The sequence below is a fragment of the Hemicordylus capensis genome, chromosome 1, assembly GCF_027244095.1.
Source record: "Hemicordylus capensis ecotype Gifberg chromosome 1, rHemCap1.1.pri, whole genome shotgun sequence".
Classification (NCBI taxonomy): domain Eukaryota; kingdom Metazoa; phylum Chordata; class Lepidosauria; order Squamata; family Cordylidae; genus Hemicordylus; species Hemicordylus capensis.
Window position 1 is genome coordinate 414,704,885 of NC_069657.1, and position 21,965 is coordinate 414,726,849.

Here is a 21,965-nt window from a genome sequence, read left to right on the forward strand (position 1 = left end):
AAGAGGTTATTTAAAAAGAATGAACCAAATTTGGAAAGAGAAGCATCCAGATACAGAAATAACAGAACAAAGGCTAGCAGACCAGAGAAGATTCATAATAAGAAATAAAGTATTCACAGGAGTTGAGCTGGGAGAACTGCAAAGAGCAACACAGGCTCAAGATATGGAAGAAGAATTACCACCAGGGTGGATTTGATTTAAATCAAACTGATTTAAATCACAATTTAAATCACTAGCAGGGTGGATAAAAATCAATGATTTTTTTTAAAAAATAAAAAAATCTGATTTAAATAAAAAAAATCTGATTTTTTTAAAAAAAAATCATTGATTTTTATCCACCCTGCTAGTGATTTAAATCGTGATTTAAATCATGATTTAAATCAGTTTGATTTAAATCAAATCCACCCTGATTACCACCAATTGAAGAAGTTGCTCAGGCGCAGGTGGAGGAGGTGTTGGAAATCAAGGATGCCACTGTTGCTGAACTGTTTCAAAATCAAAACCAGGCAACCTCCCCTTTGCCTTCACCTCAAAAACCCGAATGCCGTTTAACAGAAAAGCAACAAGAACTAAAGCAAAAAAATAACTGAGCACATGAACCAAACAACCACCAGGGTTCGACTTCCAGCTCTAAAAACAGTTGCCAAAAAACAACTTGCTCAGGCATTAAAAGATATAAATGCTGCACTTGCAGAAATAACAACCAAGAATTTGCAAGAAACTAACCAACTAATGTACAGAGCAGCAACAACAACAACACAAGAGCTCGGATAATAAGATCAGAGGACCTGTAAAAAAAGGAAGTGGTACATCACCTAAATGGAAGATTAGATTAGAAAATAAAATCTCCAGGCTTAGATCAGATGCTAGTAAATTGAAAGATATGAAAGACAAGAAGCTGAAGAATGAAAACACCAAACAGTATCTGATCCAAAAATACCACCTAGATTCAATTAGAAAATTAGAGTTAATAAGTGAAAAGAGCAAAGAAAATTAAAAATTGGACTGCTCCAGGCGACGATGAACTGCGTGGCTTTTGGCTTAAACACCTAACAAGCCTTCATAAACAACTATCAAAACAGTTCAATCACATTTTGCAAGGAGGTGATATTGAACAATGGCTAACAACTGGGAAAACTCATCTCATCATGAAAGACCCAGCAAAAGGTCCAGTTCCAAGTAATTATAGACTGATAACCTGCCTGCCAACCATGTTCAAATTATTAACTAGAATAATAGCAGATGAAGTGATGCAACACTTATTAACTAACAAACAGCTTCCAGTTGAACAGAAAGGAAATTGCCCGAAGACCAGAGGCACAAAAGACCAGCTGCTGATTGACAAAATGATTTTAGAAAATTGCAAGAGAAGAAAAACAAATCTAAGTGTTGCATGGACTGACTACAAGAAAGCCTTCGATTCATTGCCTCACACATGGATACTAAAATGTTTAGAAACAACTGGTGTCAGCAAAAACATTCAGATATTATTTTTTTAAAGCAATGAGCATGTGGAGTACACAATCAATGGTGAGACACTTGGACAGGTTAGCATTAGAAGAGGCATTTTCCAAGGGGACTCACTATCCCCTCTGTTGTTTGTAATCACCATGACTCCATTTTCACAAATACTAAACAAAACAGGCCTCGGATACCAAACATCTAAAACATCAAGTCAAATCAACCATCTGCTGTACATGGACGATCTGAAGTTGTATGGAAAGTCCCAGTCAGAAACTGAATCACTGCTAAACACTGTCCGTATATTCAGTAGCGATATAGCAATGGAGTTTGGACTAGACAAGTATGCTGCATTAATAATGAACAGAGGGAAAATAAGAAAAACAGAAGGAATAGAACTGCCCAATGGAAGCAAGATCAAGAACCTGGAAGAGAAAGAACATTACAAAGACTTGGGCATTCTTCAGGCTGATAACATTGCACACACTGAAGTTAAAAGAAATATAGGAAGTGAATACATCAGGAGAGTTAGAAAAATCCTCAAGTCCAAACTCAATGGCGGAAACACCATACAAGCCATAAACACCTGGGCTATACCTGTTATCAGATACACTGCAGGAATAATAGACTGGACCCAGGCTGAGCTAGAGACGCTAGATCGTAAGACCAGGAAAATCATGACCATCAATCATGCTCTGCACCCCCACAGTGATGTAGATAGGCTCTACCTCCCTCGCAGCTCAGGTGGAAGAGGAATGCTGCATGTCCATCAAACAGTAGAGGAGGAGGAAAGAGGCCTTGAAGAATATATCGAGGACAGTGAAGAAGATGCACTTCAAATGGTCAATAACGAGAAACTATTCAACACCAATGATACAAAGCAGGCCTACAAGAAAGAACAAGTCAAGAACCGAGCAGAAAAATGGAAAAAGAAGCCACTGCATGGTCAATATTTGCACAATATAAGTGGAAAATCAGACATCACCAATACCTGGCAATGGCTTAAGAATGGCAACTTGAAGAAAGAAACAGAGGGTTTAATACTGGCTGCACAAGAACAGGCACTAAGAACAAATGCAATAAGAGCCAAAGTTGAAAAGTCAACAACAAACAGCAAGTGCCGTCTTTGTAAAGAAGCGGATGAAACTGTGGACCACCTAATCAGCTGTTGTAAAAAGATTGCACAGACTGACTACAAACAAAAGCATGACAAGGTAGCAGGGATGATACACTGGAACATCTGCAAAAAATACAAGCTACCTGTAGCCAAACATTGGTGGGACCATAAAATTGAAAAAGTTGAAGAAAATGAAGATGTAAAAATATTATGGGACTTCCGACTACAAACAGACTAACATCTGCCACACAATACACCAGATATAACTGTAGTCGAGAAGAAAAAAAAACAAGTTAAAATAATCAACATAGCAATACCAGGGGATAGCAGAATAGAAGAAAAAGAAATAGAAAAAACAACAAAATACAAAGATCTACAAATTGAAATTGAAAGGCTGTGGCAGAAAAAGACCCAAATAATCCCAGTGGTAATTGGCGCCCTGGGTGCAGTTCCAAAAAACCTTGAAGAGCACCTCAACAGCATAGCGGCAACAGAAATCACCATCAGCCAATTACAAAAAGCAACTTTACTGGGAACAGCCTATATTCTGCGACATCATCTATAACAACAGCAACAACATAGACAATAAAATCCAGCCATCTCAGGTCCTTGGGAAGGACTCGATGTCTGGATAAAACAAACCAGTCAATAACACCTGTCTGACTGTGTAAATAAATAAATTATTATTATTATTAGATTTGATTTATATACCGCCCTCCCAAAACTGGCTCAGGGTGGTTTGCATCAAAACAAAACCAAAACCAAAACCAAAACTAAATCAATTAAACAATTAAAATTATTTTAAATGGGCACTTTTTACCAGACCCCCAATTCCATGGAGCAAAAAAGCATGGTGGCAACAATATTTATATTCTGCAATATAAAAGGCCCTGCTTACCCCACAGATGGTAGACTACATCACACCAACCCAAACCCAGGCGGGAACCCAGAATGGATCCAATTCGCTTCATCCAGAACTATCGGGAGCCGAAATGCTACTATATGTTCCATCGCCCTGCCCAAGGACTGGAGAGAAGTTGTTAAAAATCTCATGAACCCAGGGAAGATGTTATCCAGGAGGCAATGCACCAGCAGGAATGGTAGGAACTCCCTCTCCTATGGGAAGCATTTACTGCCTCCACCACATAGTGACCCAACCCCCACCTCTGTACATTTTTATCAAACAAGAAGGGCAAGAATTCAGGGCACCTCAATTTGGGAGTCTCAAAGTAGCCTCAACCACTAAGGTGCAACAACCTGAACTGTATCCACAACCACATGACCAGGTAGAACTCTGGCTCTGCTATAACCAGGGCCTTCAAGTCAGAGCAGCTACAACAAGCAATTTTATCTGCAAAGTATTCTGCAAGTTGGTCACAGCGCTGCTCTATACGGTTGCCTGAGCCAGCCTGCAAAAGGCCTCTCGCCACTCTGTAAAGCTGTACTGGCCAGGGGAGATCACCTGTCCATTAGTTCTCTGGCAGCCATTTCCCCTCCTGTTGCCGCAATCAGGTTTATAAATCACAGTCTTAATAAACTGCAACATCATCTCTCCCATTACAAAGTAGTTACCCTGAAGGTATTCATGTAAATTCTACCTTTCATAGCGCCACTCTGTGTTTAGCTGTATTAACGACTTTTGTTACATAGGGAGTGGAAATAATTACATTCTGGAGCAGCGTAACACGGATATGAAGCAATCTGCAACTAAGGAAGGAAAGCTTTGCATGCATATTCCAGAAATATTTCTTTCCCCAAGCATCTGTGTTCATTGGTTGGGGCCCTGTGTGATGCTGAAAACCACAAGAAATGAATCTGACACCGTAATCAACAATTAAACTTTTGATTGTTTTGGAACAAAAAAACAAAGCCAACCTTGACCACGAGCAAGACAGTGAATTGGGTGGGGATTCGAGTTGAAAAGATGCAGCAAGTGGAAACTGGGAAAGAAAGGAGTGGAAAATATCCAAGATCTAGAAATTACAGAAAGGACAAATTTTGCCTGAAGCGTATATGATCTAAAATCCAGGATCTCTCTCTCTCTCCTCCTCCCCCCCCACCCAAGAGAACTGTATATCATTCAGCCCAGGTGAAAGAGAGACAATATCAGATGCCAGGCTTGGAAAGCTAACAAATGCTTCTGGCATCCTAAGATGGTTTTCTAAAACATCCAAGGGGCAGGGGAGAACCAAACACACCTCATGTGTTTTACCACACAGAAAGACAAGCAGAGGCATTCAATCTTATTCTATGTGTACAACACTGCAGGAACAAGAAGTTTACACAGTCCCTAATATAATGGCAGCCACCTAATGGCGAAGGGAAATGACTTGACTAGCAAGCCATAGGTTGCCAGTTCGAATCCCCACTGGTACCTATATCGGGCAGCAGCAATATAGGAAGATGCTGAAAGGCATCATCTCATACTGCGCAGGAGATGGCAATGGTAAACCCCTCCTGTATTCTACCAAAGACAATCACAGGGCTCTGTGGTTGCCAGGAGTTGACATCAACTCGATGGCACACTATCTTTAATATACTGGCACCAGGTTTCTGCCTCAGATCTGTAGGAAGAATATATTGCCGGGACACAGTCAGTCACTAAGTGGAGACTGCATATTGACAAGGCAGTATACACAATATACATGCTGTCAATTACTGTGCATAATTGACAAACACAAGAAAAGCCCTGCTGGATCAGGCCCAAGGCCCATCTAGTCCAGCAGCCTGCTTCACACAGTAGCCCACCATTTGCTATTGAAAAAACCTTTGGCTCACACAATGGCCCATTAGTGGCCCACCACTTGTTATTGAACCCCCAATCACAACATCCCACAAGCTGAAAACCCCAAAGTTTACAAAGAGCATCTGTTTGCTGTGTTCTCCCTAACCCAAGAGTAAAGGCTTAACCCTCTTCATCCTATAGATTTCCTGCGTGTGAATCTACTCCAGGCCAGCTCAACTTTGGCCCCCAGCTGTTTTTGGACTACAACTCCCATAATCCCCAGCCACAGTGGCCAACAGTCAAGAATTATGGGAGTTGTAGCCCAACATCTGCAGGAGGGCCGAAGTGGAGCAGGCCTGGTCTAGTTCAAGGTTCTTCAATGTAGGGGGTCGGTGGTGGCCTCCATCAACCCTAAGTGCATTGGGCCTGTGTGAAGCTTCAGCCAAAGCTGAAGACTCTGCCCAGCCACCCCTCCACCCCCGACACAATGTGGAGACAACCATTTCTCCCCATGCAGTGATGAACTTTGCCCAGCGCCAAGGGAAACTGAACCCTCCTGAGCCCTTGCACCATCTTTGAAGACTTGCAGAGAGTGCTGGGAAATATAGCCCTTCTCAGAGCTTTCTCCTAGAACTCTGAAAGGGCTCCGTGTCTCTTAAAGGGCCTTCCCAGCACCAAGAACAGTGCAGTACTGTGTGGAGTTCCACACAGTGGGAAATGGCTCTCGCATTGAAGGTTTTTTGTTTTATTTTTTAGACAAAGTGGCCTCACAGTGAAAAAATAGTGAGGATCGCTGGCCTAGTCTATCCTCCATGCTCCTGTGTAAGACAATGACTTAAGTTTCATCCTCCTTGGGGTCACTCCAGTATGCTAGCTCCTTGTATTGTGGCTGACCCCCCTCCTTAATTCCACATAGGCTCAGGCATGCTGTCCTCAGCAGCCTCCGACAGATTTTTAGCAGGAGGGCCAGCTCTGTTGGCAGTCCAAACACCAGCCCCTGACCACCAAGTTAGCTATGCAAAACACGCCTCATAAATCAACCTTAAGCTTGTGTGCACCAGAAGATCATGATGAGCAGCAGCATTGCTAGTGGAGAGGAGCTATTACAACACCCGTTTGTTGTTCTAATTTTTCAGCCTTTGAAATCAAGCAAGCTGGACAGATTTAAGAAGAAATGCAACAGCTTGAGACAGGCAAAGTTATTCTTATTACCCAATGAATTTTTAAAATTCTTTAATCGTACACTTGCGTGAAATACAGAGGGATCTTCATGCCATGGAGTGTTTCAGCATGCTTTCCGAAAGCACACTAAACAAAGAACACATGACAAACTGTTGTCTCTCAACTGATTAAAGTATTTCTTGCTGGCACAGGAAATCGCTTAGTTAACTCCAGTGGCTTGGGGCCAAGAGAAGTATTCCACCCACTACCGAGCACAAAGTTCAAGCATGAACGCAAATATGCATTATAAACACTCAGCTTCTGAAATTCTAGAGTCTCGAGCCCTGGATCCTGCTCTCTTTCGAATCTGACCGATCCAACATCGATGTCCTCGGACGACTTTTACAGACTTGTATGACTTCTAAGCACGTTTCTCTTGGAAAAAATTCAGTGTCAGCAACAGCCTTGCAACTAGCACATAGGTAATGAAAGGAATAGCTCCACACTCAGCTTTCAGTGAAGGCAAATCAAAACACTCCGTCCGATTCAAGTCAGTGTAACTAACAGTCTTACTGGGGTCAGCCCGAAAAACTATGTAATCCACAGGCAATGGTATGTGCAGATGAAGCACAGAATTCCACAAAAGTACTGAATTTCAAGGTACCAGGAGCCAAATGCTCCAAACAAGCAGCCCTTCTGGGCTAGATCAATGGCCCCCTAGCCAAGAATACATCATGAAAGACTTGCCACTATAACCATAGACTGTGTTTGATCCAGGTGTGCAACAGGCCTATGCAATGCTTCAGCCAGAGCCAAATACTCCATACAAATACTCCGCCTGGCACCGTGCACAGGTGACTGCTCCAAACGGTCACCTCTGCGCAATGCTGTGCTTCTCCCAGAACCACTGGAGCTTCCTTAAGAGAAATAGAGCAGTGTCGAGCCCCGGCAACATCTGGGAGGGTGTACACACAATGTTGAGAAGGGGTACACTTCCTAGCGCTCTGTGTGCACCTTCCCAAATACCACTGGGGCTTGACATGGTGTTCTGTTTCTCTTAAAGGAGTGTCAGTGGTACTGGGAGAAGCACAGCACTGTGCGGAGGTGACTGGTGGGAATGGGGGCTGTGCAGAGCGTTTGGCTTTGACCAGATGCTTCACACAGGCCTCCTGTGCAAGGAAGAGTTAAGGGCTACCACCATAAGAACGACTTGATCACAGGGACGACCAATGACCAGAAAGAAGGAATGGTAATATGGAATGACAAAACTGCTAATAGGATCAGGATTCAACAGAGTTCTTCCTTTTTTCCTGTCTTAATACCAAGGCCTCCTCTAACCAGTCTCTAATTCTATACTTGTTCACCAAGAAAATCAAGCTGCCAAGCACAACACCCAATGAATAAGGCATGATGGGAACCACGAGAGGTCAGCTTTTGAAACGGAATACACAGTTCCTTCTCAAAGTTCACAACAATACTCCGCACTCTGCTGACAGTGGGAACCTGGTGAAGACCCTGACTTTTGACTGTAGTAAACAAAGTAATTCAACTGAGTGCTTCTAAAACCTCACTAAAGAAGCAGCTGCTGGAAGAACACCAAGCCATTCAGTAATATATCCTAACCTGGATAGTTGTTTAAGGTGCTTTGACTCCATTAGCCAATAGCAACTAGCCTCATTGCACTATAAGAAAGCACCAAACAGTCACAATTCTATATTATGCAGTAACTATTTTGGTATTCATTTTATATTTATATTCTGCCATTCATCCTAAGACCCCAGGGTGGTTTAAAAGATCAAACAATAAAATTCAAGAACACACATTGTGGTCCTCCACCTGCCATGCCCTGAACAAGTGTATCTTTTTGATTATACTTTTATTCTTTCACTGTCGTTTTATTTTGCTTTTGGGGGGGAAATGTTTATTAAGGTCCATTTTAAGATCTAAAGGATTTTTCAGCACTTACTTAGTGGCTTAATGCCAGTTCACACAATATTTTCTTCTGCCCATAAGAGCAGGTTAGAACATCCCTGGTATTCACTCCTGTAGAAAGCAATGTCGCTGCATCTGTTGCAGACCTATACTTGCGATTGTCCACTTTTCATGTTGCGACACAGTGAAAGCCCAAGGAAGTCTGGGACTACTTTTGTGGGCAGAAGATACAGAACAAGAGAAGTGCAAACTGAATAGCTCACGTTACCATGCTAGAAAGATTCAGCCAAGAGGCAGTGCCTACCTGTTTGCTTTTCAAGGACTTCTTGGCAGCCTTTTGCTCCACTTCTCTTCCTCCCATTCCTCTTAGTACATTGATAAAGTCTCTCTTTGAAACAGATGATACCAATTTAGCCCGTTTTCTGTCAGAATGCCCCGCCTCTTTCACCTTCTCGTCAACGTTTCTCTGGTGTGTCCGGACAGCATTAAACAACTGGACAACTCCCCTAGGGAATTTAAAGAAAAAGAAATGAGGCATTCCTAGATCACTGACAAAAGCATCAGTAACAAATAGGGCAGGGCTGGATGTTTATGTTGTAGGGTACTTCAGGCACGGTGCAGCAGATGCACAATGAGATAGTTACACTGTGAGGAGAGCTGGTCTTGTTGTAGCAAGCATGAGTTGCCCCCTCTGCTAAGCAGGGTCCACCATGGCTGCATTTGAATGGGAGACTACATGTGTGAGCACTGTAAAATATTTCCCCTTAAGGGATGGCACCACTTAAGAACATCCCAAGTCCCATCTAGTCCAGCATCCTGTTTCACACAGTGGCCTACCAGATGCTGCTGGAAGCCTACAGGCAAGAGTTGAGGGCATGCCCTCTCTCCTGCTGTTACTCCCATGCAACTGGTACTCAGAGGCATCCTGCCTTTGAGGCTGGAGGTGGCCTACAGCCCTCCAACTAGTAGCCATTGATAGACTTCTCCTCCATGAAGTTATCCAAACCCCTATTAAAGCCATCTAGGTTGTTGGCTGTCACCACATCTTGGGACAGAGAATTCCACAAGTGGATTATGCATTGTGTGAAAAAGTACTTCCTTTTGTTGGTCCTAAATTTTGTGGCAATCAGTTTCATGGGATGACTCCTGGTTCTAGTGTTATGTGACAGGGAGAAAAGTTTCTCTCTATCCACTTTCTCCACCCCATGCATGATTTTATAGACCTCTATCATGCCTCATAAGGAAGGTGCACTAGGCCCCTGATCATCTTGGTTACCCTCTTCTGTACCTTTCCCAGTTCTACAATGTCCTTTTTTAGATGTGGTGATCAGAATTGTACGCAGTATTCCAAGTGTGGTCGTACCATAGTTTTGTATAAGGGCATCATAATATTCGCCGTTTTATTTCCAGTCCCCTTCCTAATGATCCCTATCATGGAATTGGCCTTTTTCACAGCTGCCGCACATTGAGTCGACACTTTCAACAAGCTGTCCACCACAATCCCAAGATCCCTCTCCTGGTCAGTCACCAACAGCTTGGATCCCATCAGCGTATACTTGAAGTTGGGGTTTTTCGTCCCAATGTGCATCACTATACACTTGTCTACACTGAACCACATTTGCCATTTTGTCACCCACTCACCCAGTTTGGAGAGATCCTTTTGGAGCTCCTCGCAATCTGTTTTGGATTTCACTACCTGAGGGAGGGCAGGATGCCTTTTTAAAAGGTTATTATTAGACCTTATTTGTAGAAAGCTGCACTAGATCCCTCAGAGCTAGCTAATTACAGACGGGTTTCTAATCTTCCATGGTTGGGCAAGGTGATTGAGCCTCTCAGCTCCAGGCAGTTTTGGATGATGTAGATTATTTAGACCCATTTCAAACTTACTTCCGTGTAGGCTATGGGGTTGAGACTGCCTGGTCGGCCTGATGGATGATCTCCAACTGGCTACTGACAGAGTGAGTGTGACTCTGCTGATTCTTTTGGATCTCTCTGCGATTTTCGATACCATCAACCACAGTATCCTTCTGGACTGCCTGAGGGAGGTGGGATTGGGTGGCACTGATTTACAGTGGTTCTGTTCCTACCTTTCTGGTAGATTCCAGATGGTGTCACTTGGAGACTATTCTGCAAAGCGAGAACTACAGTGTGGAGTTCCACAAGGCTCCATACTACCTCCAATGCTCACTGCTGGAGGTAGAGATCAGCAGGAGGTTTGGTGCTGGGTGTTATCAATATGCTGATGACTCCCAGATCTATTTCTCCATGTCAATAAGGCAGTTATGGTGCATACTGGGAAAGGAAACAAATGACTTAACACACCCACCTCCATTAAGTTGAAGCAAACTTTGAAAGCTGCTTCAGTGGAGGTAAGGATGTCAAAGCAAGCCCACTTATATGATCAAGAGAATATATTGGTGATTTGTTACCACAGGAACATAGGAAACTGCCTTATACTTCTCCAAGGTTATAGGCAGGAGTCTCTCTCAGCCCTATCTTGGAGATGCCAGGGAGGGAACTTGGAACCTTCTGCATGCAAGCAAGCAGGTGCTCTTCCCAGCGTGGCCCCATTCCCTAAGGGGAATATCTTGCAGTGCTCACACATGTAGTCGCCCACCCAAATGCAAACCAGGGAAGACCCTGCTTAGCAAAGGGGACAATTCGTGCTTGCTACCACAAGACCAGTTCATGGTACTACACTAAGTTAAACACAAGACAGGAATCTGACCGTAGCAGGTTTTGGTGAAAGCATTTTAGAGAAATACAAAGAGTGGGAAAAGGGCCTGATCTGTATATTTTTTAGACACAGAATTAACAAGCCGATGAGCTCAAGCCCAGAACTCCTGCTGGGTGAACACTTAACACATTATAGTCTTGTCCAAATTTTATGCTTTCATAAAACTTCTGAAATCTTTTGTTGAACTCGATACTGTACGAGACAGAACCGAGTATAAATCATTTGACTCCCACGAGTCACTTCTTAAGAGTTCTATTTGATTAGAAGCAGATTACTCGGGCATGCCTTTAGATCTGTTTTCAAAAGCCCAACACACACTTACCTCGTGGCAATTCTCTGAAGGTTTCTCTCCGTTTCTCTGTCTTTGGCAACATCTGGCTTCACTCTGCACATCATTTCCCACTCCCGCTTTTTATCAAGCTGCATCATAAATATTGTTATGTGAAAGAGCATTAGGCATCCTAAAAATGCAGCACACTCAATACAGGATACTTGGGAACAAAACAAAGTTGATAAATCATTTAGGACAATGTTGACGAGGACTTCTGGAAGGGCTAGTCTATATGTCTACAGGTCGATTCTCGCATAATGCACCTTGTAGGGAATTTTCCCAATTGCATTAGTACCTACAGATTTTTAAGAAGTTTCCTTATCTAGGAAAACTAGGTATATATGAAGGTAGTCTAAGAAAGCAATTCCTTTCCTTGACTGGCAGTTCAGCCGGGTAGGCAACAATTATGAATTCACGACTGGGAGCCTGCAAGACACATCTGTCAAGCAACTCTGTGGTGGCTGCTAAATTTATTTGGAGGCAGACTAAATTTATTTTGGGCAAGTTACATAGGAACATAGGAAGCTGCCATATACTGAGTCAGACCACTGGTCTATCTAGCTCAGTATTATCTACACAGACTGGCAGCAGCTTCTCCAAGGTTGCGGGCAGGAGTCTCTCTCATCCCTATTTTGGAGATGCCAGCGAAGGAACTGGGAACCTAGATGATCTCCCCAGAGTGGCTCCATCCCCTAAGGGAAATACCTTACAGTGCTCACACATCTAGTCTCCCATTCATATGCAACCAGGGCAGACCCTGCTTAGCTAAGGGGACAAGTCATGCTTGCTACCACAAGACCAGCTCTCCTCTCTCTCAAGTTAGTTTTGTTTCTTAAACTTATCTGCAAATTAATCTATCTGGCACACAGCCTCTTAAGATATGCATAGAACTGAGGTTATGCAGACTGTGAGCCCCTTGTTACCCTGTACTTCCTTCCCAACACAACACAATATATAGCAACACCTGGCCACATGTGACTTTCACATCAAATGAGCTTTTCAATGACAGCATTGGTGACAGTGTAATGCTGCCCTTTAGCATATACTATAAGGAGGGGACCTAGCAGGATCTTCCACTATCATCAGCCCAAGTTTTCTCAAGACCCAGCTTATTAAATTGTACCACTGAAATTATGTTTTCATTACACTAGCCTTGCAAAGCATGCAACCAATTCATTTTCAGGCATCAAAGCTTATTACCCAAGTGCAGCAGAACTCTAGGTTTCTTACTTAGACGTCAAGCACTTTCAATATACACACATTTGTATATACAAATTAATATTGTATATATTATATGTATACAATATGTGAAAAGTATATTTAAATACACACAAACACATCACAAGTCAAGGTGTTTCCCACACAGGGGAATTTGTGTGTATGCACATATGAAACAGAGATGAGCTTAACATTGTTTAATTAATGTTTTGGCTTTTATCTTCATCAGTAGCACATAGCTGTTCTTCCACAACAGGTACTGGGAGCCAAAGTGTTCACATTCTTAAAATTGAGGATGAAAAGTACTCCCCAAAAAGGCAAGCTATGCCATAGCAATGGACAAAGTGGACAGGAAGTTATAAAAAATTAAAAGCCCAGCTGAAAGTATCAAGCAGTACCAAGTTATGGACATGCAGTATCAATGGAGGAGAGCTGGTCTTGTGGTAGCAAGCATGACTTGTCCCCTTAGCTAAGCAGGGTCCACCCTGGTTACAAATGAATGGGAGACTAGAAGTGTGAGCACTGTAAGATATTCCCCTCAGGGGATGGAGTCGCTCTGGGAAGAGCAGAAGGTTTCAAGTTCCCTTCCTGGCTTCTCCAAGATAGGGCTGAGAGTGATTCCTGTCTGCAACCTTGGAGAAGCCACTGCTAGTCTGTGAAGACAATACTGGTATAAATAGACCAATGGTCTGACTCAGTAGATGGCAGCTTCCTACGTTCCTAAGCATGAGATAAATTCTAGATATGGATTTAATGCAGCACTATTTAGTAGGTTTTTGAATCATAAATAACAAGGCTACCAAAATTTTAATACCAGTCAACACAACCCTTGGATACAGTATTCACACCACAGTTTGGCTATAGTGACTTAAGACTTTCAAATGCTACCTAAGGCACTGAGTCACTGCAAACCTACTATCCTCAAACATCCTATAGTGTTAAAATTGGAGTTTTCGCTTAACATGCTAACTGCTGATATGGGGATGATATCCACATTTTCAAAGAAGATATTGAAAGAGAAGCAGGTAGATAAGAAGGTGTGAATTAGATTTGCATGTATATATGTTGATCCCATCCCCTGAAAAATTCCTGTGGATGCTCATGGACAGCACTGGAGTGTTTACTATTTTGAGGCACTGCAAAGCTACAACTAGGCCAAAATGTATCATCTGACAAGGAAAATGAGCAGGGGTGTGTAACAATTATTTGACTGTCATGAAAACAAGACCCAATCATGTTTTCTATCCTGATCAGCAGCCATAATATACACTACACAGAAAAGTGGCTTTTCTTACTACTTAGAAAACTGAACAAGTTAATATTGTTCTAGCTTTCTTAATGTTAACGCCTGTATTACCCACAGCCTCTTTTTATGAAGTTGTTCAGAACTCTTATCTTTATAATTCCACGCAGACTGCTATGAATTCATGTGTTTATGACCATGCTTTGGCCTCTGATCAAACAACTAACCCCATTTTAGCTTTCCATCAGCATGGAATCAATAAAAGACAGGCTGTTTTAGGTTTATCTCAAGGCGAACAAATCAGTTTATAGCCTAACAGCCCACCACTAATCTGTGGTACCCCACCTATTTATCTGATAAAACCAGATTTTGAGAGCAAACTATGACTAACTAGATTCTATACTGCAGCCTTATATATTCAGGCCTCATCCTGGACACTAAACACATTGAAAGCAACTGGGCAGCAACACTTTATTGGAATAAGATAGTTAAATGTGCATCAGAGCTTGAACCATTGACCACTGTTCCCTCTAACAGAGATTTCCAGATGTTATTCACTACAGCTCCCAGCATTCCCAGCCGCAATGACCTCTGGCTGAGGATTATGGGAGTTGTTGTCAACAACATTGGGGAATCCCTGTTAGAGGGAACATTGCCATTGACTAAAACTATAGTATGCTGACTTAGCTGAACTGTGGATGAGGCTGTCCAAATTAGATCAATCCATAGCACCATTATGCACTCCTTAAGCTGACATGCAGTACTGAATATTTAGAGTTTTAGCCTATCCAATGCTAGAGGTTCCATTTACTATGATTAGTAAAACATAGGTGCTCCTCACCAACGAGACAGGTGAGATTTAGCCGATATATAAGCAATGACCCTAGGAATCAAGTCTTGTAAACCCCCACAACTATAGCTTCCCAAAACTTTATACAGTCATCTCTCGCCAACTGTGAGGGTTCCGTTCCAGTAAAACCTTGCCATGGGCAAATTTGCGGTTGGAGAGCAATTGAAATAAATGGGAAGCAGGGGGTTAGAGGAACTGCGGCCGCAAGAAGACCCAAAAATCAAAGAGAAAATCCAAAAATCACCCAGAATCCTTTAAAACCACCAAGAATAAGCAAGAGGAGTGAGCAAATTGTACTTCTGGAAAATGCTGAACCCCCCAAAATCACTCAAAGGCACTTTAAATCACAAAGAGTTGGCAGGGTCAGCAACAAATGAACCGACTGAACCTCTGAACCCCTTCAAATTGCAGAAATTCCCCTGAAATCACTAAGAAATCTTGCCAAACCATGGATACTTGGGTCGCGGTTGGTGAGACCGGTCACAGTTTCCCAGTCGCAGATACGCAAAACTGCGATTGGAAAAACTGCGGTTGGCAAGGGATGACTGTACTCATTAATACAAGTGTGTCACTGACAAGGTCCTCTAGGGGTTTTTGAACAATTGTCATTTGGCTCCTCCTCCTCTCCCAGGACCCCATTAGAGCCAATGGCTGCAGAGGGAGAGGCACAGTAGCAAAGCTCTCTCCATTGACTCAGCTAGGGAGTTGGCATTTTGGGGACAGGGTCATAACTCAGTGACAGAGTATCTGCTTTGCATGCAGAAGGTTTCAGGTTCAACCCTCTCCAGGTAGGGCTGGGAAAGACTCCTGCCTGGAATCCTGGAGATGCTGCTGATGGTCAGTGTAGCATTAGATGGAACAAGGGATACTTATGCATGACTTGGCATAAGACAGATTCTTAGGTTTGCTCTTCCTCAGAAGGATGATCTCCTCTATATATAACCTGAAAGCTGCAGTGCCCGGATTGGCTTGATTTCTTCTTCCATCCTCACCTTTTCCCCACTTTGTATCATGCCTATCAAACTAAGCCTGCAGGCAGAGCTGGTGTCATCATCATCATTATTATTAATAATTCAATTTCTATACCGCCCTTCAAAAAATTTTTAATCTACATACAGCACCTATTAAAAATTAGGAAATTATATATAATGAAACCATCACCACCACCCATTAGAAAAATTGTTCTTTAGGACTAGGAAGCCCTTTGCAGGACAAAGTAGTCGATACACCAAAATCTGTGACTATGTGCCACAGTGGCAACCATTACTGAGCTTTGACCCTTAATGCAGTAGTTGCCTTTTCGGGATGGGGATGCTCTTTCCAAGAGTCTCCAGGGCACAGTAAGGGAAAGGTGTGTATGCTGAATACCTTCTGGCTGCCACAATTCTATAGATTTTAAAGAGCCAGTAACTTGCCAGAACTGCTGCTACCATTTCTGACTTGCCTTGTTTAGTAGAATTGAGGAAGAATTGATAGTTTGATGTCCAATTCAGATGAACTCATATGGTCCAGTGAACCATTTATTTATTTATTTGATTTCTATAACACCCTTCCAAAAATGGCAATTAAGAGTTTGAATCCAGGGCACCTGCTAGGTGAAAGGTTTGACCCTCCAACCTACTGGAGTTTGATATACCTGAGCTTTGTTTATAATACACTTGTTGGTTTCACACTTTGACATGCAAAGTGACCATAGCACAGCATTACTCCTGCACTCAGGACAAGTTTCATGACAATCTGTAGGCATCTCTCACTTTGACCTTTGGTAGTCCCTGCCCTAAAGATCAGCAAATAGGCTATTCAGAATAAAAGCAGCACAGATACCAATGATGTGGGCTCTCCTCATTGGAAGAAGAGAGGAAGATGTTTTTGCCACAACTCATCTCTTCTGTGTCAATGAGAGATAGTGAACAAAGCAATTGTAATATTGTGCCTGCTTCCTTACCTGTTTCCTCTTCTCCAGCCTTTCTTGTTTTTCCTTCTCTTGTTCCTTATCCAATTTCTTGTTTTTAACCAAGATGGTGGGTTTATCCTTGGGGACCTTTTTATTAAGCACTCTGGCCATAGCATCAGCCCAGCCAGCATTGCCTGGATCTTTGGACTCTGCTGCATTTTCATCTTTGCTGTCCAGGGTTGTAGGATTATCCTCATCATCACCTTCTAACTCTTCTCCACCCGAGGAGAAGCTGTCCTCGGGAAGGCCTGAGCTCCACTCGGAGCCTGAAAGAAGAAAAGAGATGTCAAATTATCTGCTACTTGTAACCAGTGCTCTCTGTAACAGAGATTCCCAGATGTTGATGACTACAGCTTCCAGCATCACTAGCTACAATGTCCTTTGCCTGGGCATTGTGGGAGCTGTAGTCAACAACATCTGGGAATCCCTGTTACAGGGAACACTGCTTGTAACATATCTTTCATCAACAGAAACATTTATTTCTCAAGGAGCATTTTCTGTCACATGGGGAGGGCAAATGAAATCCCCTTCCACCCGCAGCAATCTGTGCCTCCTAAAAATAAGTCCACAAGGGTACTGCAACCCTCAGGGACATATTTTTGTGAGGCACAGTTAGTTAGGAAAAGGGGGGGGGGTTGTGAAAAACCATGCTTTCCCTTAAGCAAAACACTACGCTATGGTGCCAGCACAACATTAGTTGATCATCCAATGCTTTTAAGGACTGACTGGAGCTCTCATAAGCACCATTTCCTGCTCAACTTGTCCCCAGAAGCCATACCTGGCAAAGCAAGGCATGATTTAATGCATTTACGAGGAGGTACCTAGTGCAGACAATTCCTCGTCCGAGCAGTGATTTCAGAAACCAGGATTGCTGATCTTGTGGTAGCAAGCATGAATTGTTTCCTTTGCTAAGCAAAGGTCCACCCTGCTTTGCATTTCAGTGGGAGACTACATGTGAACACTGTAAGATATTCCCCTTAGGAGATGGTTCCAAGTTCCCCCTCTGGCAACTCCAAGATACGGCTGGAAAAGACTCCTGCTGCAACCTTGGAGAAGCCGCTGCCAGTCTGCGTAGACAATACTGAGCTTGATGGACCAATGGTTTAACTCAGTACAAGGCAATTTCCTACGTTCCTAACAATTCCATAATAAATTACTGGGATTTAACAGAAGATTGGGTAAGATGCACATTTGAGAAAAAGCCTTCCCAGTGTGTGCGTGTACGTACACACATACATAAAGCAAGCTGCAATACTGACACCTAGTGTTGAAATCCCCAAACCAAGGTGGATTAAAACAAATACAATGCGACAACACACATCAAGTGGACCATTGGTATAAGTTAGTAAAAGGCAGCATCTGATTAGGTCTCCCAGCAGCACATTTCCTGCACAGAAGGATAATCTAAGAAAGGGATACTCAACGTTGGGTCCCCAGATGTTATTGGACTTCAACTCCCTTAATCCCCAGCCCCAGTGGCCTTTGGTTGGGGATTATGGGAGTTGAAGTCCAATAACATCTGGGGACCCAACGTTGAGAATCCCTTATCTAAGACCTCACTCTGTTGCAGCTATCCATCTTTTCTATTTTGAAAATGCTTACAGAAAAAACCTAAAGGCCATTGACACACAATCACTTAGTAATAACTGTGGGGAGAACACATCCACCCCAGCAGCACACAGAAGAAGAGAGAGAGAAGGACCTTTTCTACCCAACAGCCTCAGGAATCCACTAGAGATAGGTGGGGAGCGAAGGCAGCAAAACCGATCAACATGTTTTAGTAAACTTCTGTTTTTCACAAGGCTGGGCAGATCCAGTTTGATGCATTTACATAGAGCGACCAACTTTTCAGAGTATCCCATATACATTATTTCCATAAACATAACGATAACCCTGGATGTCGATCCATTCTAGTTCTCACACAAAGTTCAGTCCTTTGTGTAGAAAAGGAAAGAGAAAAAGGGAGTAACAGCACTCTATGAGTTAGTGGCTGCAAGATGCAGGTCACATAAACCCAGACACATCCTGAACATTTTTATTTAGGATGATAAACAAATATTGCTAGTACCAGCCCCCTTGCTAAATTACTACCAGAAGGAGCATCTTGTTTGGAGTAGAGGAGAAGAGAGGCAGAAAGATGAACGATGCTTCTACAGAGTCAAAGCTTGTTCCCAACTACTTCCATAAAGCAATCATTTCCAGCCAAAGGCACCGTGTTTCTACAAAGCAGTGGTACCTGGCTTGAGGCAAGCTATTTCTACCTGGATTAGAGTGGGCAACAGGAGACGAGGAAGAAAGTCTTACTGTATTATAACCTGATTTAAGGTGCCTACCAACTTGCCTCCAAGAAGAATTCTGACCTGAAGTCAGATATATAGGGCTTACTTGAAAGCACACCTGGGTGAAGAAGAGGCAGAAAAAGACAACATAACAGATGCTTGATTTTGTACAGTAATTCTGACTTCTACTGCAAATATATCAAATCAATGGAATAAGATCTCAGGCAGTACACATTCATAAAAACACACAAGGAATAGTACCACAGTGGCAGCCAGAAAGAGAGAAAAGAAAGAGACATACATACCTGGTGAGACATGCCAGCATGGCACAGGAGGTAGCAGCAATTTTGGTTGTCACTCTTTGTATCTTTGAGTCACATAAGAAATTCAACCAAGCAAGGCAATACCTGCTTTTTGACTGTTGTGGCAGGGAAATGCTTGACTAGCAAGCAAAAGGTTGCCGGTTCGAATTCCCGCTGGTATGTTTCCCAGACTATGGGAAACAACTATATCGGGCAGCGATGATATAGGAAGATACTGAAAGGCATCATCTCATGCTGTGCAGGAGGAGGCAATGGTAAACCCCTTCTGTATTCTACCAAAGGCAGCCACGGGGCTCTGTGGTCACCAGGAGTCGACACCGACTCGATGGCACACTTTACATTACCACCAATACATGCAAGATTTAGCGTCAGGGTTAGGATAAGTTTCCTCATCTATTTTGTATACACTGTTTTCAGAGACTAACGGAAGTGTCCATGCCAGCCTGAGCCAGCCATTTTCCATTAGCCACAACTGCAATGAATGCTGCTTACGTTATTAAATACATTTCTGTCCCACCCTTCCCTCCAAGGAGCTCAAAAGGCAGCATGTGAGGTTCTCCACCAACAAGAGTGATTTATCCTCAGAACAGCCCTGCAAGGTACGTTACACCAAAGTCCAGGATCGCCCAGTGAGCTTCATGGCTGAATGTGAATTTGAACATGGACCTCCTTGTCCAACCACTACTGACTCTCAATCCAAATACAAGCTTAGGAAGAACTTTGCTTACAGCACCCTCTGAAATCCAAATGCTGTGGGCCAGTTCCAAGCTACTAAAACGGCAGATATGAAACACACATTCTACTCTGAGTAGAATAAGAACACTATTCACTTTATCTGGCTCCACTTACTGCTCCTACTTATGTTTCTGAGAACTCTCCTGTAAGAAAGGACAGTCACAAGACAAACAACTAGCAAACCACAAGATCCAAAAATTCACCATTAATCCATCTTTGACATGCAGGGGGGAACACAAAATTTTGCCAGTTCAAAATATTGAGAGAATTTCATGCAGGTGAAAGAGCATCAGATTTTTTTTATATCATATGCATCTTCAAAGACTAGGATGTTTTCTTCCTATAGCAATCATATCTATTTACCCCTCAAGCTACTGTTCAATGTTGGCAAACAAAGACAGTTTGTAGGTCAGCTAATCAAGTCACAGAGGAATACCAATTTCCCAGCAAATATGGCTGAGGAATGTCCCCTGAGCTAGAACAAAATAAACCCACAAGTTTGAACCATATTTTCACAAATCACAATACATGTTTGCAAGCACTCTGTCCTAGTTATCATGGATCCAGATACAAGGCCTATCATTTTTCATACCTATCACTGGACAGACTGGAATTTGGTACACCTCTCGAGTTCAAGTGGCACTATGTAAGTAAAATACAATTTTAAAAATAAAATAAATAAGTAGATGCCCTTTTCAGCTGTGAACAGAATACTTTCACAGAAAAAGCATTCTAGAAAATATATTTATATTCTCTTTGGCATAGCCAAAAAGGAATGAAAGCCAAAGGCCTTGAATTGAAAGACCAGAGTTACGAGTGACAACGACAGACGTGAAGTTTTCCTCACAGCAGGGAAAGGACTTGCCTAGCAAGCATGAGGTTGCCGGTTCGAATCCCTGCTGGTATGTTTCCCAGACTATACTGGGCAGCACCTATATTGGGCAGCAGCGATATAGGAAGATGCTGAAAGGCATCATCTCATATTGCACGAGAGATGGCAATGGTCAACCCCTCCTGTATTCTACTAAAGAAAACCACATGACATGGCTCTGGGGTCGCCAGGAGTCGACACCGACTCGAGGGCACAACTTTACCTTTACATGCCGGAAAGTAACGGGCGTTACTTAAGAGTTAATAAGAGTTAACGGACTCAAATTACTGAAAAGGAAGGACTCAAGAAGCATAAAGCCAGAAATAATCAGGAGAACTGGGAATAAGAGAGGGGAGAGACGAGACGAAGGGTTAGAACAGAAACTCGTGATCGTGCACTGCCCCCTTCTCCCACACAGGATCGGGGACAGTTCCTGCCTCCCCAACTAGCCACATACTAGATAATGTTTCACACCCAGCGCAGACGGGCGCCCCAGTGTCATTACCACTATCGCCTTCCTCCACTTCAGCGCCGGCAGCGTCTGCTTCCCCACGTGAGCCCACCATGGTCGCCGCCATCTTGCCCAGCACGTGTCACTTCTAAAGCGGTCCGGGGAAGCCACGTAACCGCTGCTCCTTCGGAGAAACGTTCCGCCCTGAGAGACTCCTCACTTTGCTGCACGTGATCTGTCGCCGAGCAAGGTTGCAAACAGGAACCTCAGTGTGTCTTAGGGATGAAGCGCTGGCCACTCAAACTCTGTTACTCTTCCGGTTCCCAATAGGACACGCTTGGCCATCCACGCAAAAGGCTTACATAGAAGCAGAAAGATTTTCTCATGTCAAGATCACATACAGCAGATCATCACTCGAGAGTGGTCGGGGTAGAGCGGTTCTCCAGTCTACTTGATGTTCCTGCCCCGCATATGGCGGCGTACAAATCGATCCCGGAAGTGAAGGTTGCAGGGAAGGCTTGCTTTTTTCTATCTCTATGGCTGGAAGAGGCCTGGGAAAGGTTTTCTAAGTCGTGCT

General features: G+C 43.1%; 1 protein-coding gene across 1 annotated transcript in view; it reads right to left on the reverse strand.

Annotated features, from left to right (window-relative positions):
* The window catches only part of RRP15 (ribosomal RNA processing 15 homolog), a 53,366-nt gene extending 31,755 nt beyond the window's left edge, over positions 1 to 21,611 (reverse strand). The window contains exons 1-4 of the mRNA XM_053308978.1: positions 21,443 to 21,611; positions 16,721 to 16,995; positions 11,456 to 11,553; positions 8,701 to 8,902 (exon numbers count right to left, since the gene is read on the reverse strand). Coding sequence (XP_053164953.1) covers positions 8,701 to 8,902; positions 11,456 to 11,553; positions 16,721 to 16,995; positions 21,443 to 21,515 — 648 coding nt within the window. The 5' untranslated portion in view covers positions 21,516 to 21,611. The remainder of the gene's footprint in view (positions 1 to 8,700; positions 8,903 to 11,455; positions 11,554 to 16,720; positions 16,996 to 21,442) is intronic.
* Positions 21,612 to 21,965: the final 354 nt, after the last annotated feature.